This window comes from Somniosus microcephalus, chromosome 15, assembly GCF_052327205.1.
Source record: "Somniosus microcephalus isolate GS21.2 chromosome 15, FLI_Smic_1.0, whole genome shotgun sequence".
Taxonomy (NCBI): Eukaryota; Metazoa; Chordata; class Chondrichthyes; order Squaliformes; family Somniosidae; genus Somniosus; species Somniosus microcephalus.
In genome coordinates this window covers 34,858,899-34,880,326 of record NC_141001.1, presented here as the reverse complement: position 1 = coordinate 34,880,326, position 21,428 = coordinate 34,858,899, and the positions used below count along the sequence as shown (strand labels likewise).

Genomic DNA, 21,428 nt, shown 5'->3' with positions numbered 1-21,428 from the left:
CAACCAAATTATACACATTCATCTTTTATGCACTTCAAGGGACAGTTTCACAGTTGAATGTGTGGATTTTAATAAAAAGCTATTGGCCAACAAATAAATATTGATTAAAATACCCCCCTCCCCCAGCGTAAGGGTGGGGAACGAAGGATGTGAGAACCCATTCCTTACTACCTTGAAACTGGAGTTGAAACACTTATTTCCTTAAGAAATTATCTAATTTACTACAGGTGTTTTGTAGACAATAATTCGTTATGTGTTTGTATATAACTTGCTTTATTGACCTCTAGAGTTATGATAGATTCTTAGGTGAAAATGACTGACTGACTGAATCTGGAAGTTATTCAATCTACAGTTGTGAAGACTGTTGCACACAATCATTCGATTGACAACACACATTGTGGGAGGGAAAAAATATCACCAAGCGACTCCACCCCTTTAAAAGATTTGGATCTGGTTTGGTAGTTTCTCTTGGACCACATTCTGATGTGCGTATAAAGCCTTGTTCTGAACTGCATCTTTGACTCACTTTCACTTTTGTGGACAGCAGTTTCAATTGCTGTCTGCGCGGGCAGAAAAAGTTTGCTATTTTAATTTTTGTCTTTTTTTTCTCTACCCGTTAAATTTGTGGTGATTTACAGTCCTGAAGAGGATGCTCTCAAAAGTTCAACATTAATTGTTGAATTTGTTTGGGCCGATATATTATCTTATAGAGTGCATTTGTTCTTGACCATCAGTTCCAGCCAGGAGTAACTTGTATATACTGCTTCTTTCCAACTACGGCTGTGCCCAGGATAGAGCTATGTGAATGCTGCCCCCTGCCTAGCTAGTCATAATTTGTTTGCTCTGAGAACCTTGAGGTGCGTATCTGCACTCTCAATACAGTTAACTCCAGATAGGTTTTATAAAGTGCTCAGGAGGCCCAAGGGACCTACTGAGCAGCTTTTCATAAATCACGTTTGACAGTGCAGTGGAGTCATGCTCTATGTGGTGTTAAACCCCAGTGGTGTGATGAAACTATTCCAGGGGCTTTGCTTGCAATCCTTTCTTCAGTTCCCTTCCCTCTCAGCACAAAGACCGTCTTCTCATCCACCTCACTGATTTTCCCCTTACACATTTAAAATCCTGAATTACTTCTTTTCCCTTTTCTCCCCCTGCCAGTGAGAACACATTTAGCTTCTTTGGCCATCATGAGTGAAGTAGGTACATTAAAATATTCTCAAAATCTACTGGCCCACTAGACACTCAGTGGCAGTGAATTGATTCAGTCTGCAGCCAAATATGACAAAAATAATCTGAAGGGATAATTACAGTCCTAGCCCTTTTGGGCTATTTCAGATCAGGCGTATTCCGCAGACGTTCACCTTCAACTTAAGTTAGAGATAGCCGAATTCCATAAGACGCTTAAATGGGTCTAAAGGTTCAGGCTATCTCTCCCTAAAGGAAAGGAACGACTAAAGATGTTACCGTCTTCCGGATAGTACTTTTAATAAGTTGAACTAGACTGTAACCTTCCGAATATTATAAGGGTCCGGAATACCCCCCAGAATTCTGCAACTCCTTACAAAAGAGTGTACAGAATTTGTGGGTTCGCGAGTCTATACAGAATTACTCTTTGAGACAATTCTAAAAATATATAGTTTTATTTAAGAGCCGACATTCAGTTAACATCTGTTGAATCAGTCACAACATTAACAATTCAAAATACAATTAGCTTACATTTCTTATTTCTCCTTATTCTCAAATCTTTACTTCATTACATTTTTTATTTCTTTCTTATTTCTAAATCCAGAACATCCACCAAAATCAATCTGACTTCCCGAGACTCATAGTTAAAGACTTACAGAGATGCCTCTGGAAAGTTGAGAAACGCCCTGCCCGTTCAGCGTGTTCTGACTTCTGTTAAAAAAGGTCTTATTTTTATAACCTTTTGGCAGTGGTTTCTTCTTTGATGTTCTCTGCTGATGTCAGCTAATTGTCTTTATTGATTCCTCTTTTGAATGCTTTCTATTCTTACTGTCAATTCAACTATTGCATGCATATTTATTTCTCTGCCTTTAAGTGTTCCAAAAACCATCATAAAAACAATGACAGTGATGGTTTTTGTTTGATGTCATTCTTATCGAAGATTCTTCATTCAATTCCTAATATTGGCTTTACTGCTTTTTTGCAGACATTGGGGGTGATTTTCACTCAGAAGTTGGGAAGGAGGCGGGACTGCAACTTTCAGGGTTGTAGTCCCGCCTCCATCGAGATGCGGCCAATCCACACGATTTTAACTTGATTGACCTTGTTGAGCCCGCCCAGCGGGCTCAGCAGGCCAATTAAGGGTTACCCGGCAACAGGTGACGTCACAGACTGAAATTCATCTGTCGACGCTTTGACAGATGAAATATCAGTGTTTCACAGCTGTTTGAAGCTGTCAAACACTGACAGTCTTACTTCTAACCTGAGTCCTTCTACACAGACTCAGTTAGAAATCTCACCAGCACAGAAAGCTGCAGGTTGTCACTTTTGACAGTTCGTAGCCGTTCTGCTTTCTGTGCCGGTTAGATGATGGACTCCCGAAACCTAGAGGAAGGAAGGCTAAAAAGGTAAGTACAGGTAATTTAAACTTCTTTACACACTTTAGACCTTTGCACTCATGCACCCATCACTCACCTGAACACTGACATCTCGACCCCTCCAAGTCCTTCAACCCGACGGCCCGACTCCTGTAACCTGGCGTGGTTTGGAGCCATCAGGAATCCCACAGTTCAAGATTAAAAATAGGGATTAGGCTAAAAACTGCCTGTTAACTACATGTTAACAGGCAGTTAATTGTCACTAATCCCTTCCCGCCTCAGGTAGGTGGGTCCCAGTGCGGGGCAGGTACCCGCCTCCTTTGAAACTTACATGGAGGCAGGTTTTGGGCAGGATGGTGTCGGGACCCCTGAATTCAGGGCTTTCATGCCTCCAATCCCGACTCCATGGGTCAGTTAAAATCGAGGCCATTGAATCTCCGTGATGGTCCACGTTTAATACAAAAACAATGTAATTGCTTGGTGCCTCTATTGAAGCTATATCTTCAAAGTCTTGTTGGTATAGTTTTTACTATATCTAAATTAAAGACACTTTGACCAGGGTGGTTCATGCATTTCTAGCTATCTCAATTGGTTGCATATTTAATCTTATGGTTCCTGTTTTCCAAGTTTAACATAAAACTATTTGACCAGCAGGTTTCTTTACTTGATGTCATGTTTTCAAAGGCACATGCCTCTTTTAATGTTTGTGTTTCTGTTCCAACGTGTTCGCTCTTAACACTTAAACTGGGTCTTCTCATTGTGTTCGTTCCAAACTCTAGACTCTTCGGAAGCAAGTCTTTGCTTTTCAATAGGGTCTTAGTTTCTTGGTCATTATCCCTTTCCATTTCAAAGCCTGTTTACAACTTTGTTATCAACTGATCTTTATCTCAAAAGCCTGTATTCTGTTTACAGCCTTGTCTGCTGAGACTTGTGTCTTTTAAACCCAGTATGTCTTTTATTAATAATATCAGAATTCTGTTCATGGTATCGTGTATTTCTCTGAATCATGGCTATTCCTTCACAATAAAACTTTATATAGTATAAACTAAAAGGTTATAAATTTCTAGCCATAATACATTAAAGTCTTAAACTTTGCTGTATTATCTTTTAATTGCTTAAAATGCCAAATCATTTCCGAAATCTAAAGGACTGCATAACATGTGTGCATATTTTGATGAAGGATTTATAAAATGAGTACTTATATGTATAAAATTATTTGAGGGAAACCCCCAATACACTGGTCTTTTGATAATAAAGATTTTTGATGTGAACAAACTTTGCAATATTTGTTTTAATTTGCCACACTTGTAGCACAGTTTCCACGTGGTACTGTAAAAACTTGATCTGCTTTCAATAGAATGCTTTTAACAACAGCAACTTGTATTTATATTGTGCCTTTAACATAGTAAAACATCCCAGGGCGCTTCACATGAGTGTTCTCAAACAAAATTTGACTCTGAGCCACATAAGGAGTTATTAAATGAGACACAAATGCTTTAAAAAGGCATCTGCTCATTTTGAAGATCAATGGGGTCTATCTATGAAATATCAGCTAACTGTTTATCGGTACTGGGCCAATTTGCTTTGCATTTTTATATTTATATTTTACCCCATATTGCCAGTGATTTGTCTTGTCATTCTTTTGAGTCCCTATACCATTCCTGACCGAGATTCTGTTCTCTCGGCATTTGCCAGTGCTGTCCTTGAACCAGTGGCTCTGAGGTGCATTGTGTTCTTGCGCTCTCTGATCATGCTGGTATCATTTGGTGAACCTTATTAAGAGCCATTTTTTTAAATGGTCATGTTTTTCCAAACTGCCCAGATTTACTTACCTAATAATAATGCAGGAATCCAAAGAACCAAACCCTTTAAATAAAATGGCAGCTTTAAACTGGTGTTAACAGCTAGTGTGCAGCTGTTAGTCTCTTTGAAAAGACTGCCAGTAAATCTTCATACTAACTGGTCACTATGACTTTTTCATGCCCAACAGGGCTCCCATTGTTTTTCAGTGGGAGGGGGAAATAAAAAGAAAGACTTGCATTTATATAGCGCCTTTCATGACCAGCGGACGTCCCAACGTGCTTCACAGCCAATGAAGTACTTTTTTGAAGTGTAGTCACTGTTGTAATGTAGGAAACGTGGCAGCCAATTTGCGCACAGCAAGCTCACACAAACAGCAATGTGATAATGACCAGATAATGATTCAGTGATGTTGACTGAGGGATAAATAATGGCCAGGACACCAGGGATAACTCCCCTGCTCCTCTTCAAATTAAAGGCGTGGATTTGTCTTGTGTAAAGTTCCACTGCTAATCTGTGAACTACAGTAAAGGCAGAATTGAGGCTTGAGACTCTCTGAAAACCTTTTTTTTAATATTTACTCTTCCCATTCCTCAGCTTCGTTCTGCTAAATTCTGATCTGAGGTCTTCGTCATCTCAGCGGAATGCAATATTTTTATATATTGCAGCACAGAGACCGAGTGAAAATTGTTCATAGAAACATAGAAGATAGGAGCAGGAGTAGGCCATTTGGCTCCTCGAGCCTGCTCCACCATTCAATGAGATCATGGCTGATCATCCAAATTCAGTACCCTGTCCCTGCTTTCTCCCCATATCCCTTGATCCCTTTAGCCTTAAGAAATATAGCCAACTCCTTCTTGAATATATTTAATGAATTGGCCTCAACTGCCTTCTGTGGTAGAGAATTCCACAGGTTCACCACTCTTTGGGTGAAGAAATTCTTCCTCATCTCTGTCCTAAATGGCTTACCCCTTATCCTTAGACTGTGACCTCTGGTTCTGGATTCCCCGGCCATCGGGAACATCCTTCCTGCATCCAGTCAGTCCAGTCCTGTTAGAATTTTATAAGTTTCAATGAGATCCCCTCTCATTCTTCTAAACTCCAGCGAGTACAAGCCCAATCGACCCAATCTCGCCTCATACGTCATTCCTGCCATCCCAGGTATCAGTCTGGTGAATCTTCGCTGCACTCCCTCCATGGCAAGAACATCCTTCCTCAGATAAGGTGACCAAAACTGCACACAATACTCAAGGTGTGGTCTCACCAAGGCCCTGTACAACTGCAGCAAGACATCCTTGTTCCTGTACTCAAACCCTCTCGCTATGAAGGTTCGTCTGGTTTTGAATACCTCTTAATGTCTTTTTACTTCTTTTGTTCTATCGCAGCCCTGCCTTCGATCTATTTCATTTCCTTTCCAGTTTTGAAAAAGGGTTCACCCGAAACGTCGACGATAATTTCTCTACACGGATGTTGCATGGCCTGCTGAGTTTTTCCAGCATTTTCTGTTGTTATTTCCAACATACCATTTGCCTTCTTAACCGCCTGCTGCACCTGCATGCTTAACTTCAGTGACTGGTGCACAAGGACACCCAGGCCTCGTTGCACTTCCCCTTCTCCCAATCTATTGCCATTCAGATAATAATCTGCCTTCCTGTTTTTGACACCAAAGTGGATAACCTCGCATTTATCCACATTATACTGCATCTGCCATGCTTCTGCCCAATCACCCAACCTGTCCAAATCATACTGGAGTTTCTCAGCATCCTCCTCACAGCACACACACACACCCAGCTTTGTGTCATCTGCAAACTTGGAGATATTACATCTAGTTCCCTCGTCTAGATCATTTATATATATTGTGAATAGCTGGGGTCCTAGGACCGATCCCTGCGGTACCCCACTAGTCACTGCCTGCCACTCGGAAAACGACCCGTTTATTCCAACTCTTTGCTTCCTGTCTGCCAACCAGTTCTTTATCCAAGTCAGTACCTTGCCTCCAATCCCATGTGCCTTAACTTTACACGCTAATCTCTTATGCGAGACCTTATCGAAAGCCTTCTGAAAGTCCAAATACACCACATCCACTGGTTCTTATCTATTCTATCAGTTACATCCTCAAAAAATTCCAGTAGATTAGTCAAGCATGATTTACCTTTTGTAAATCCATGTTGACTTTGTCCGATCCTGTCACTGTTTTCCAAGTGCTCTGCTATTACATCTTTTATAACGGACTCTAGCATTTTCCCCACTACCGATGTCAGGCTTACCGGCTTACCGGTCTATAATTCCCCGTTTTCTCTCTACCACCTTTTTTGAATAGCTACCCTCCAATCCATGGGAACTGTTCCAGAGTCTATCGAATTTTGGAAGATGACCAGCAATTTCTAGGGCCACTTCCTTAAGTACCCTAGGATGTAGATTATCAGGCCCTGGGGATTTATCGACCTCCAATCCTAACAATTTCCCTAACACCATTTCCCTACAGATACTGATTTCTTTCAGTTCCTCCCTCTCATTGGACCCTATGTTCCCCGACATCTCTGGAAGGTTATCTGTGTCCTCCTTTGTGAAGACAGAACCAAAGTATGTATTTAATTGGTCTGCTATTTTTTGTTCCCCATTGTAAATTCCCCTGATTCTGACTGCAAGGGACCTACGCTTGACTTCACCAATCTTTTTCTGTTCACATATCTATAAAAGCTTTTACAGTCAGTTTTTATGTTCCCTGCAAGCTTACTCTCATACTCTATTTTCCCCCTCTTAATTAATCCCTTTGTCCTCTTTTGCTGAATCCTAAACTGCTCCCAATCCTCAGGTTTACTGCTTTTTCTGGCCAATTTATATGTCTTCTCCTTGGATCTTATGCTATCCCTAATTTCCCTTGTTAGCCACGGTTGAGTCACCTTTTTTGTTTTATTTTTATGCCAAACAGGGAAGAACAAATTCTGTAGTTCATCCATGCGATCTTTGAATGTTTGCCATTGCCTATCCACCATCACCCCTTTGAGTAACATTCCCCAATCAATCCTACCCAACTCGTGCCTCATACCATCGTAGTTTCCTTTATTTAAATTCAGGACCCTAGTCTCTGAGTCAACTACTTCACTCTCCATCTTAATGAAGAATTCTATCATATTATGATCGCTCCGACCCAAGGGGCCTCGCGCAACAAGATTGCTAATTAATCCTTTCTCATTACATAATACCCAGTCTAAGATGGCCTGATCTCTAGTTGGTTCCTCGACATATTGGTCCAGGAAACCATCCCGTATACACTCTAGGAATTCCTCCTCCACAGTATTGTTACTAATTTGGTTAGCCCAATCTATATGTAGATTAAAGTCATTGCAATGTGCCTCGTGAATTGGAAGTCTGTTACTTTGGCAGCTGTGCTGGAAGAAGGAATGGCTGTCACGCACACCAGCAAGCTGTGAGAGCTTTCTCTTCCATGTTCCTCCCATTGTTTGAAGAACAGCGTAGCTCCATGGTGACGAGCAACATAAAGGCATTTCAGCAACGTGATGACAGTTTTTGACAGGAATTATGTCATTATTTCAAAGCGCTGGCAAAATCACTTGCATAATGGCATTTCTGGGCATCAGTTGCCCTTTTCGCCAGGTTGATGTGACCTTTTCTGTCCTTTTTTTAAATGGCATAATAATCCTGGTGGCACAAAACCTTGCTGCAACGATCAGTACCAAATATAAATTGAATGAGAAATGACTGAATCTTCTGTCGCAAGGTTATTAAACAGTGAGAAGCTTTGGGATGTTGAGAGTGTTTTTTTGTTGTTGTTTGTGAAACGTATTGTTGACTATTGAGAATGTTTAATGTTATTTCTTTCCTCTTCACAGATTTACTTGAATTAACTGTTCTGGACTTATTTTGATTTTCAGACATCCCCCAGCAAAAAGCCCCTGTTGAAGAGAGGTTCAGTGATAGGGAATTACTTGGTGGAAGACAAACCAGTCAAACGGTTAGACCCGTGCCAATGCAAATATAAGTGCATGCAATGAATTGTGAGATCCCGTATTGATGCAGCCACTTTCATTTCCTAAAGTTGCTGTTACCTCATCCATGGTTTTGCATGAGATATTCATATAACCACCTGTACCATGAACATTTCCATGTGTAGGCTTGCTGTTTCCTTGAGGCTTCATGTTTACAGATCCAGGTGACCAAGGTGTCAAAATTGTAGACCATTTAAAATTCTTCACGTGTATATGTTCCAAATTTTTTTCAGGAGAGAAAAATTGCTCTCCTTAATATAAGGCAGTACATTGGCACAGAGCCATCCAATATGCTGCACTTGGAAGTGGTCGGATATAGTTTCACAGCCCTAGTGAACCCACACAGCAAGCTCTAAAACTTTGCAGCACTGCTGGGGAGAAACGCAATGGAAAGGAAATCTGGGACAGTGACCCCAGGTTGTTCTCTGGTGCCTTCTAGAGGCTGGGTCTAAGAGTTGTCTTGTTACGAGCTTGAGTGTAATTTGCCTCCCTACCCTCTCAGTTGGGAAATGGCACTTGGCAACACGAGGAAACTTTGTGTAAATTCTTTAAAATGAGCGGGGGGTCATACAAGAGTAAGCACCTTCAGAAGAGATGGGAAGGGAAGACGATGGGAAGGGAAGGCAATGTGAATGTAACATTTTCTTCAAGAATTGTTAAGAAAACCAGCACGTACTAGTTATAGTAACAGGAGTGAACCATTCAGCCCCTCGAGCCTGCTTCATCATTCAGTTAGATCATGGCTAATCTGAACCTCAACTCCATGTACCCGCTTTAGCTCCATATCCCTTGATATCCTTACCTAACAAAAATCTATCAATCTCAGTCTTGAAAGCTCCAATTGTCCCAGTATCCACAGCCTTTTGGGGAGACGATTCCAGATTTGTGTGAAAAAGTGCTTCCTGATTTCCCTGCTAAATGGCCTAACTCTAATTTTAAGATCATATCTCTTCATTCTTGATTCCCCCATCAGAGGAAATAATTTGATTACCTTATTAGTGACATCCACAAAATTCAACTAGATTAGTCAGACATGACTTATCTTTAACAAAGCCTTGCTGGCTCTCTCTGATCAGCTTCTGATTTGCTCAAGTGCTCAGGTCTCTATCCTTTAAAACAAAAGCAGAAAATGTTGGAAATATACAGCAACATGAGTCAGGGGTCGGTACTTGTCTTGAGACTGGATGTTACAGTTATTACACTGCCCTAGCCTTTTTTGGTTTAAATCCAGGCTAGAGCAGATAGGATGAAAGTTTCCTAAGATTTCCACATCTAAGGGCCAGAAGTGAAATGAATTTGGGATGGGATCTGTCCATTTTTGGTGGGTATGGGATCATAGCTCAAAATTCAGCACAACGTTAGATTAAATTATCAGTCTGGCTCTGAGCGGGATTTAGGATGGCTGGTGTATGAACTGAAAATGTCACATTGGTACAGCAGGGGTTGCTTTTGTGTAGTTGAAATTGAGGCAGACTATTGGGGTACAGGAGCCCTGCAGCTAACTCACGTGATGTATGTGACTTGGGAGTGTTTCATGGGGACTTTAGGCTCCAAAGATGGAGTCCTATTCTCCAGCATTATGATCCAGCAGCTTGAAGTGCAGATCGACCAGTACAAGACAGATCGCTATTTCTGAGTTTTACCCCTTAGTCATTAGAAGCTTTTGCAGTAGTGCCCCAGTGTTATTGAGGTCCCACAAACTCCTTGCTGTTGGGACAGATTTGATGGTTTCTGGCTAATTCTTAAAATGGATCATGCAGCATCACTGAAACTTTAAATTAAAAGATTCTCATCTCATCCATCTTGTCTACTGTAATGTTGGGTTACCAATTGCCAGATATTTCATTCTGATTTATAAACTGAATTAGTTAAAGTTCTCTTTCCCCCTCCCCTCCCTAACAATTACAGGCTGGATTTTCTATCTTGACTACGAATGGGTGGAACATCTAGCCGAGAGGTTTTTCCTCAATGCGTGGCTCTGCTCCCCTTTCACGTGAGATTTGCATGTAAAAAAAAAGGGGTCTTTTTGCATTTTCAAAATGACACATAGCAGTCCCTCGCCAGCAAATTTTTATAACAATTAATGTGGTGACTTGTACTAGGTATAGAACCACAGGCAGCAGGCTATTGGCTGAGCGTAGTAACACGGCCAAACCTGATGCCTGCATATGCACACCTGATAGTGCTCCGGAGCAGCTACTGTACCGAATTGCCCTCCTTTCCTTACAATGGCACAAGTACACCCAAGGCCACAATTATAGCACCTGCCCCCCTCCCCACTCACCATTTGAGATAACATCGACTAACTCACTGTAGATTAGGGATTGAACCTGGGACCTTCCTTGCCAGTGTGGCTCAGTAGGACACCTCGGTCAAGGTTGGGAGGGGAAAAAAAGTTTGTAGCAAAAAAACACCAATGTGAACTTACCCCACAAGCCAAATCTGGCTGATGCTGACTGTTCCCAGCTATGACCTCGTCTGAAAACTCACCCTCCACCTCACGAATGTAGTGACCGCATCCTGTTAAATCTCTGCTGATAAACTTCAATTTGAATGAAATGACTGTGAATTTTTTCTTAAGGAAATTCAGTTTTAGAAACATCAACGCAATTGGTCAGTAAGAGGATATTATAATTGCAAACTTATTTTATGGCAGTATGTTGTACTTTTTTTCCCCTTAATTTTAACTTTTACAAAACAAAAAGGCGACACCTCCAATAAGATTGTAAAATGCCTGAAATTTAAATTCATTTAAAATTAAGGTTGAAAGTTATAATTCTAGTTTTGATGCAGTGGCTCAGATTTTCCACTCTGTTGGAAATTGGGTGCAACTCCAGCATGGCAGATTTTGGCCTAGTACAAGGATGTTCTCCTGACCTCGGGTGATCTTCCACCCTTGGAGGTCACTTGGTGGCCTCTTGGCCCCCACCAAGGAGTCTGACTGAAGCTGGAATGGAGTTGTGCTGCGGTAGACCTCGGATGCTTTCTGAATGTCAAACTTTAGTCCTCGCCGCCATAGCAACAGAGCAGGTGTCCTTGTGCCCGGTGTTGCTAAGGTTTAAATACATCAATATAGTAATCTGGGATGTAATGTTTAAGTTATCCACCAGATGGAGCCAAATATTAAGGGTTCACATTCACCAGTATTTAAGGTAATGGGTCATGTATTCAATGTCCTGGTACACCAGTTAATACGGTAATGTGGCATTGCATTATGGGTATGACTCAGAGGGAATCCTCCATCTTGGTGCTCGTGCAGTAAGAATTGTGTGCCTTGCCTCCAGCTGGTAAGAGATGTTCTCTGCTACACCGTGTAAATAAACAGTTGGGTTTTGTTCCTAATATCTCGCTTCTCTCAGTTTTTGACCTTATCACACGGATATCACAGTCAGATGCTGCATCTCCTTCACTTGAATATAGCCCTCCCACCAATGGGCGAGCGCAATGTTGGCCACTTGCCCTCTCAGATGGATGGGGAAATATGCATCCATTTCCCACGCCCACCCACCCACCCACCCGAATTACACCCATAAACCAGGAGTGGGAAGGCAGAAAACCCAGCCAGAAATTCTCGAAATATGCCCTTCTGTGTTACTGTTTCCCTGCTCCGCACCTACAATACATAAGAAATTGAGGTCAAATTTTGCAGGATCAGGCCCCTGCTCTTAAATGAATGACTAACTTAACTTCTAAAATGGTTGAATATAACCCACAATATTGAACAACACCAGGTAGACTAAGGACTACATTCAGGATTCCCAGCTTTTTGATATCATTTTAAGCTGTTAGAATTTACAAGTAAGCCATTAATTTTAAGGAAAACCCCTTGCCTCTGGAATTTTGCTCTTTGCTATTTCAGTGGGGGGTGTTAACCCAGTTAAAATAAATGGGCTCACCTCTTGGCTAAAATATTGAAGAGTAATTTCAGATGAATACATTAAGATTTGGTACACTAGGAGCCCATGGGGTAATTTCAGGTTCCCCCCCACCTAAGGTAATTGTAATTTTGAATCAGGTTTGATTGTATCACCCCTGCTTTCTGTGCCTTTTGTTCCTGGCCCACTGTTTCTGTTGTCTTAATTAAGTAAGCTATGATGGCACACATCCTTTCTCTTTCAAAATACTTCTTGTTATCCACAAGCATTCTGTGAAAACTATCATAGTCAAATTACCCTTAATCTGGGACATATAGTTTGCAAAACAGAAATGGAAATATCTGGCGTTAGCAAATAATTGTTCAGATATGGGGGCAATTTTAACTTAACCCGCCTGTCGGGAAACTGATGGGATCGAGTGTAACGCTAGTTTTACACCCCACCATATTAATTCAATGAAGAGTAATATTGGGTGGGGTGTAAAACCAGCGTTCCACCCAAGCCTGTGGGTTTCCCGCTGACGAGTAAGATTAAAATGACCCCCAAATTTGTTAAATTGCACTTTTTTTTTATTACTTGCATGGAATGCATTTCTGGCTTTGGTTGACACTGATCCTCAAACTTATTTCCAACATTTTCTGTTTTTATCTCAAACGTACCGCTGGTTGTTTTTTGATTTTGCTGTATTCATTTCTGTATCTGTGACGAATGGACTTTTGCGCAGACAGCTCGTCGCTGCAGATCTATCTCTTGTTGCCGCAGAGGAAGTGACATCGGAGCCCAGTAAGAAGAACTGTAAATATGTACCCAAGGGGGCAGGCACAGGAGAAGCTGGTGCTGAAGGGCCGTGCAGTCCAACGTCAACAGAAGACCAAAGACTGCCAGATGAGGCTGCAGGCTGCGGGGTAGCAGGACTACCTTTACACACCTCGAAAGAGGAAGATGAAGAGCTGGATGAGGCTCCACTTTCACCCAGAGGCCAGCCCATTGGCATAGAAACATTGGTAAGTAGGGCCAGCTGTACTTTACAGGTTGATCACGGTTCCTAAGTTTACTGTTCAGGGGGTACTCAAGCCAAAGGTAAGCAGTTGTCTCTGTTTGAGCTTCTGCTCAGCAAGTGTTTACCAAAAAAATGAGATCAGTAATCTCCTGCTGAGAGAAGCAGCAATTCAATATGATTAAGGATGTATGATTTTTCACAGGTTGTATTTGTTGTGCAGAGTCTTTGATTTCAGGTAAGTGAATGCTATAGTGGGTTGTACATTGAGTTTAGGAAATATTGATATATATCAGGATTCCCAGAACTTTATGATTCTGTAATAAACCGTGCATGTAAAAGCATACAGCTTTATGTATTATCAGGCAATGGATACTTGACTAAGAAGCTTTCTGATGCATATCCTATGTCCTGTTGGCTATTAGTAAATATAATGTTGTATATCCAATGTTACCATGTAATTTCTTGATCCAGTACCTTTTGGTATGTAATGTTTGGATTGAATAAACATGATAAATCGTGTTCTGGTTTTCTTTTGCTGTAGTTGAGATTGAATCAGATGTCCTTGTCAAAAAAATGTCCTTGATTTCTTCCAGTGTTGTTTCATTTAAATAAGTATTTTCTCCATGATCTTCCATTAATGATCAAATGTGAATTAACATTTGGCCTCGTCTTGCCTCTCCTCACCTCTCCATTCAACTCCACTCCTCACCTCTCCATTCAACTCCACTCCTCACCTCTCCATTCAACTCCACTCCTCGCCTCTCCATTCAACTCCACTCCTCGCCTCTCCATTCAACTCCACTCCTCGCCTCTCCATTCAACTCCACTCCTCCCCTCTCCATTCAACTCCACTCCTCGCCTCTCCATTCAACTCCACTCCTCGCCTCTCCATTCAACTCCACTCCTCACCTCTCCATTCAACTCCACTCCTCGCCTCTCCATTCAACTCCACTCCTCGCCTCTCCATTCAACTCCTCACCTCTCCTCTCCATTCAACTCCACTCCTCACCTCTCTATTCAACTCCACTCCTCGCCTCTCCATTCAACTCCACTCCTCGCCTCTCCATCCAACTCCACTCCTCACCTCTCCATTCAACTCCACTCCTCGCCTCTCCATTCAACTCCACTCCTCGCCTCTCCATTCAAATCCACTCCTCACCTCTCCATTCAACTCCACTCCTCGCCTCTCCATTCAACTCCACTCCTCGCCTCTCCATCCAACTCCACTCCTCGCCTCTCCATTCAACTCCACTCCTCACCTCTCCATTCAACTCCACTCCTCGCCTCTCCATTCAACTCCACTCCTCGCCTCTCCATTCAACTCCACTCCTCGCCTCTCCATTCAACTCCACTCCTCGCCTCTCCATCCAACTCCACTCCTCGCCTCTCCATTCAACTCCACTCCTCGCCTCTCCATTCAACTCCACTCCTCGCCTCTCCATTCAACTCCACTCCTCACCTCTCCATTCAACTCCACTCCTCACCTCTCCATTCAACTCCACTCCTCGCCTCGCCATTCAACTCCACTCCTCGCCTCTCCATTCAACTCCACTCCTCGCCTCTCCATCCAACTCCACTCCTCGCCTCTCCATTCAACTCCACTCCTCGCCTCTCCATTCAACTCCACTCCTCACCTCACCATTCAACTCCACTCCTCACCTCTCCATTCAACTCCACTCCTCGCCTCTCCATCCAACTCCACTCCTCACCTCTCCATCCAACTCCACTCCTCGCCTCTCCATTCAACTCCACTCCTCGCCTCTCCATTCAACTCCACTCCTCGCCTCTCCATTCAACTCCACTCCTCGCCTCTCCATTCAACTCCACTCCTCGCCTCTCCATTCAACTCCACTCCTCGCCTCTCCATTCAACTCCACTCCTCACCTCTCCATTCAACTCCACTCCTCACCTCTCCATTCAACTCCACTCCTCGCCTCGCCATTCAACTCCACTCCTCGCCTCTCCATTCAACTCCACTCCTCGACTCTCCATCCAACTCCACTCCTCGCCTCTCCATTCAACTCCACTCCTCGCCTCTCCATTCAACTCCACTCCTCGCCTCTCCATTCAACTCCACTCCTCACCTCTCCATTCAACTCCACTCCTCAGCTCACCTCTCCATTCAACTCCACTCCTCACCTCTCCATTCAACTCCACTCCTCACCTCACCTCTCCATTCAACTCCACTCCTCGCCGCTCCATTCAACTCCACTCCTCGCCTCTCCATTCAACTCCACTCCTCACCTCTCCATTCAACTCCACTCCTCACCTCTCCATTCAACTCCACTCCTCGCCTCTCCATTCAACTCCACTCCTCGCCTCTCCATTCAACTCCACTCCTCGCCTCTCCATTCAACTCCACTCATCACCTCTCCATTCAACTCCACTCCTCGCCTCTCCATTCAACTCCACTCCTCGCCTCTCCATTCAACTCCACTCCTCACCTCTCCATTCAACTCCACGCCTCGCCTCTCCATTCAACTCCTCACCTCTCCTCTCCATTCAACTCCACTCCTCGCCTCTCCATTCAAGTCCACTCATCACCTCTCCATTCAACTCCACTCCTCGCCTCTCCATTCAACTCCACTCCTCGCCTCTCCATTCAACTCCACTCCTCCCCTCTCCATTCAACTCCACTCCTCGCCTCTCCATTCAACTCCACTCCTCGCCTCTCCATTCAACTCCACTCCTCGCCTCGCCATTCAACTCCACTCCTCGCCTCTCCATTCAACTCCACTCCTCGCCTCGCCATCCAACTCCACTCCTCGCCTCTCCATTCAACTCCACTCCTCGCCTCTCCATCCAACTCCACTCCTCGCCTCTCCATTCAACTCCACTCCTCGCCTCTCCATTCAACTCCACTCCTCGCCTCTCCATTCAACTCCACTCCTCACCTCTCCATTCAACTCCACTCCTCACCTCTCCATTCAACTCCAATCCTCGCCTCGCCATTCAACTCCACTCCTCACCTCTCCATTCAACTCCACTCCTCGCCTCTCCATTCAACTCCACTCCTCGCCTCTCCATTCAACTCCACTCCTCGCCTCTCCATTCAACTCCACTCCTCCCCTCTCCATTCAACTCCACTCCTCGCCTCTCCATTCAACTCCACTCCTCGCCTCTCCATTCAACTCCACTCCTCACCTCTCCATTCAACTCCACTCCTCGCCTCTCCATTCAACTCCACTCCTCGCCTCTCCATTCAACTCCTCACCTCTCCTCTCCATTCAACTCCACTCCTCGCCTCTCCATTCAACTCCACTCCTCACCTCTCCATTCAACTCCACTCCTCACCTCTCCATTCAACTCCAATCCTCGCCTCGCCATTCAACTCCACTCCTCGCCTCTCCATCCAACTCCACTCCTCGCCTCTCCATTCAACTCCACTCCTCGCCTCTCCATTCAACTCCACTCCTCGCCTCTCCATTCAACTCCACTCCTCACCTCTCCATTCAACTCCACTCCTCACCTCTCCATTCAACTCCAATCCTCGCCTCGCCATTCAACTCCACTCCTCACCTCTCCATTCAACTCCACTCCTCGCCTCTCCATTCAACTCCACTCCTCGCCTCTCCATTCAACTCCACTCCTCGCCTCTCCATTCAACTCCACTCCTCGCCTCTCCATTCAACTCCACTCCTCACCTCTCCATTCAACTCCACTCCTCGCCTCTCCATTCAACTCCACTCCTCGCCTCTCCATTCAACTCCACTCCTCGCCTCTCCATTCAACTCCACTCCTCGCCTCTCCATTCAACTCCACTCCTCGCCTCTCCATTCAACTCCACTCCTCGCCTCTCCATTCAACTCCACTCCTCACCTCTCCATTCAACTCCACTCCTCACCTCTCCATTCAACTCCAATCCTCGCCTCGCCATTCAACTCCACTCCTCACCTCTCCATTCAACTCCACTCCTCGCCTCTCCATTCAACTCCACTCCTCGCCTCTCCATTCAACTCCACTCCTCGCCTCTCCATTCAACTCCACTCCTCCCCTCTCCATTCAACTCCACTCCTCGCCTCTCCATTCAACTCCACTCCTCGCCTCTCCATTCAACTCCACTCCTCACCTCTCCATTCAACTCCACTCCTCGCCTCTCCATTCAACTCCACTCCTCGCCTCTCCATTCAACTCCTCACCTCTCCTCTCCATTCAACTCCACTCCTCACCTCTCTATTCAACTCCACTCCTCGCCTCTCCATTCAACTCCACTCCTCGCCTCTCCATCCAACTCCACTCCTCGCCTCTCCATTCAACTCCACTCCTCGCCTCTCCATTCAACTCCACTCCTCGCCTCTCCATTCAAATCCACTCCTCACCTCTCCATTCAACTCCACTCCTCGCCTCTCCATTCAACTCCACTCCTCGCCTCTCCATCCAACTCCACTCCTCGCCTCTCCATTCAACTCCACTCCTCACCTCTCCATTCAACTCCACTCCTCGCCTCTCCATTCAACTCCACTCCTCGCCTCTCCATTCAACTCCACTCCTCGCCTCTCCATTCAACTCCACTCCTCGCCTCTCCATCCAACTCCACTCCTCGCCTCTCCATTCAACTCCACTCCTCGCCTCTCCATTCAACTCCACTCCTCGCCTCTCCATTCAACTCCACTCCTCACCTCTCCATTCAACTCCACTCCTCACCTCTCCATTCAACTCCACTCCTCGCCTCGCCATTCAACTCCACTCCTCGCCTCTCCATTCAACTCCACTCCTCGCCTCTCCATCCAACTCCACTCCTCGCCTCTCCATTCAACTCCACTCCTCGCCTCTCCATTCAACTCCACTCCTCACCTCACCATTCAACTCCACTCCTCACCTCTCCATTCAACTCCACTCCTCGCCTCTCCATCCAACTCCACTCCTCACCTCTCCATCCAACTCCACTCCTCGCCTCTCCATTCAACTCCACTCCTCGCCTCTCCATTCAACTCCACTCCTCGCCTCTCCATTCAACTCCACTCCTCGCCTCTCCATTCAACTCCACTCCTCGCCTCTCCATTCAACTCCACTCCTCGCCTCTCCATTCAACTCCACTCCTCCCCTCTCCATTCAACTCCACTCCTCACCTCTCCATTCAACTCCACTCCTCGCCTCGCCATTCAACTCCACTCCTCGCCTCTCCATTCAACTCCACTCCTCGCCTCTCCATCCAACTCCACTCCTCGCCTCTCCATTCAACTCCACTCCTCGCCTCTCCATTCAACTCCACTCCTCGCCTCTCCATTCAACTCCACTCCTCACCTCTCCATTCAACTCCACTCCTCAGCTCACCTCTCCATTCAACTCCACTCCTCACCTCTCCATTCAACTCCACTCCTCACCTCACCTCTCCATTCAACTCCACTCCTCGCCTCTCCATTCAACTCCACTCCTCGCCTCTCCATTCAACTCCACTCCTCACCTCTCCATTCAACTCCACTCCTCACCTCTCCATTCAACTCCACTCCTCGCCTCTCCATTCAACTCCACTCCTCGCCTCTCCATTCAACTCCACTCCTCGCCTCTCCATTCAACTCCACTCATCACCTCTCCATTCAACTCCACTCCTCGCCTCTCCATTCAACTCCACTCCTCGCCTCTCCATTCAACTCCACTCCTCACCTCTCCATTCAACTCCACGCCTCGCCTCTCCATTCAACTCCTCACCTCTCCTCTCCATTCAACTCCACTCCTCGCCTCTCCATTCAAGTCCACTCATCACCTCTCCATTCAACTCCACTCCTCGCCTCTCCATTCAACTCCACTCCTCGCCTCTCCATTCAACTCCACTCCTCACCTCTCCATTCAACTCCACTCCTCGCCTCTCCATTCAACTCCACTCCTCGCCTCTCCATTCAACTCCACTCCTCGCCTCGCCATTCAACTCCACTCCTCGCCTCTCCATTCAACTCCACTCCTCGCCTCGCCATCCAACTCCACTCCTCGCCTCTCCATTCAACTCCACTCCTCGCCTCTCCATTCAACTCCACTCCTCACCTCACCATTCAACTCCACTCCTCGCCTCTCCATCCAACTCCACTCCTCACCTCTCCATCCAACTCCACTCCTCGCCTCTCCATTCAACTCCACTCCTCGCCTCTCCATTCAACTCCACTCCTCGCCTCTCCATTCAACTCCACTCCTCGCCTCTCCATTCAACTCCACTCCTCGCCTCTCCATTCAACTCCACTCCTCGCCTCTCCATTCAACTCCACTCCTCACCTCTCCATTCAACTCCACTCCTCACCTCTCCATTCAACTCCAATCCTCGCCTCGCCATTCAACTCCACTCCTCGCCTCTCCATTCAACTCCACTCCTCGCCTCTCCATTCAACTCCACTCCTCGCCTCTCCATTCAACTCCACTCCTCGCCTCTCCATTCAACTCCACTCCTCGCCTCTCCATTCAACTCCACTCCTCGCCTCTCCATTCAACTCCACTCCTCGCCTCCCCATTCAACTCCACTCCTCGCCTCTCCATTCAACTCCACTCCTCGCCTCTCCATTCAACTCCACTCCTCACCTCTCCATTCAACTCCACTCCTCACCTCACCTCTCCATTCAACTCCACTCCTCACCTCTCCATTCAACTCCACTCCTCACCTCACCTCTCCATTCAACTCCACTCCTCGCCTCTCCATTCAACTCCACTCCTCGCCTCTCCATTCAACTCCACTCCTCACCTCTCCATTCAACTCCACTCCTCACCTCTCCATTCAACTCCACTCCTCGCCTCTCCATTCAACTCCACTCCTCACCTCTCCATTCAACTCCACTCCTCGCCTCTCCATTCAACTCCACTCCTCGCCTCTCCATTCAACTCCACTCCTCGCCTCTCCATTCAACTCCACTCATCACCTCTCCATTCAACTCCACTCCTCGCCTCTCCATTCAACTCCACTCCTCGCCTCTCCATTCAACTCCACTCCTCACCTCTCCATTCAACTCCACTCCTCACCTCTCCATTCAACTCCACTCATCACCTCTCCATTCAACTCCACTCCTCGCCTCTCCATTCAACTCCACTCCTCACCTCTCCATTCAACTCCACTCCTCACCTCTCCATTCAACTCCACTCCTCGCCTCTCCATTCAACTCCAGTCCTCGCCTCTCCATTCAACTCCACTCATCACCTCTCCATTCAACTCCACTCCTCGCCTCTCCATTCAACTCCACTCCTCACCTCTCCATTCAACTCCACTCATCACCTCTCCATTCAACTCCACTCCTCGCCTCTCCATTCAACTCCAGTCCTCGCCTCTCCATTCAACTCCACTCATCACCTCTCCATTCAACTCCACTCCTCGCCTCTCCATTCAACTCCACTCCTCGCCTCTCCATTCAACTCCACTCCTCGCCTCTCCATTCAACTCCACTCCTCGCCTCTCCATTCAACTCCACTCCTCGCCTCTCCATCCAACTCCACTCCTCGCCTCTCCATTCAACTCCACTCCTCGCCTCTCCATTCAACTCCACTCCTCGCCTCACCATTCAACTCCACTCCTCGCCTCTCCATTCAACTCCACTCCTCGCCTCTCCATTCAACTCCACTCCTCGCCTCTCCATTCAACTCCACTCCTCGCCTCTCCATTCAACTCCACTCCTCACCTCTCCATTCAACTCCACTCCTCGCCTCTCCATTCAACTCCACTCCTCGCCTCTCCATTCAACTCCACTCCTCACCTCTCCATTCAACTCCACTCCTCACCTCTCCATTCAACTCCACTCCTCGCCTCTCCATTCAACTCCACTCCTCGCCTCTCCATTCAACTCCACTCCTCGCCTCTCCATTCAACTCCACTCATCACCTCTCCATTCAACTCCACTCCTCGCCTCTCCATTCAACTCCACTCCTCGCCTCTCCATTCAACTCCACTCCTCGCCTCTCCATTCAACTCCACTCCTCGCCTCTCCATTCAACTCCACTCCTCACCTCTCCATTCAACTCCACTCCTCGCCTCTCCATTCAACTCCACTCCTCGCCTCTCCATTCAACTCCACTCCTCACCTCTCCATTCAACTCCACTCCTCACCTCTCCATTCAACTCCACTCCTCGCCTCTCCATTCAACTCCACTCCTCGCCTCTCCATTCAACTCCACACCTCGCCTCTCCATTCAACTCCACTCATCACCTCTCCATTCAACTCCACTCCTCGCCTCTCCATTCAACTCCACTCCTCGCCTCTCCATTCAACTCCAC

The 21,428-nt window shown here is 46.1% G+C and overlaps 1 protein-coding gene across 1 annotated transcript in view; it reads left to right on the top strand.

Annotated features, from left to right (window-relative positions):
- LOC147106625 (EF-hand calcium-binding domain-containing protein 4B-like) overlaps nucleotides 1-21,428 on the top strand; it is a 214,591-nt gene that overhangs the window by 151,931 nt on the left and 41,232 nt on the right. Inside the window, exons 10-11 of the mRNA XM_086007640.1 lie at nucleotides 8,258-8,337; nucleotides 12,971-13,250. Coding sequence (XP_085863766.1) covers nucleotides 8,258-8,337; nucleotides 12,971-13,250 — 360 coding nt within the window. The remainder of the gene's footprint in view (nucleotides 1-8,257; nucleotides 8,338-12,970; nucleotides 13,251-21,428) is intronic.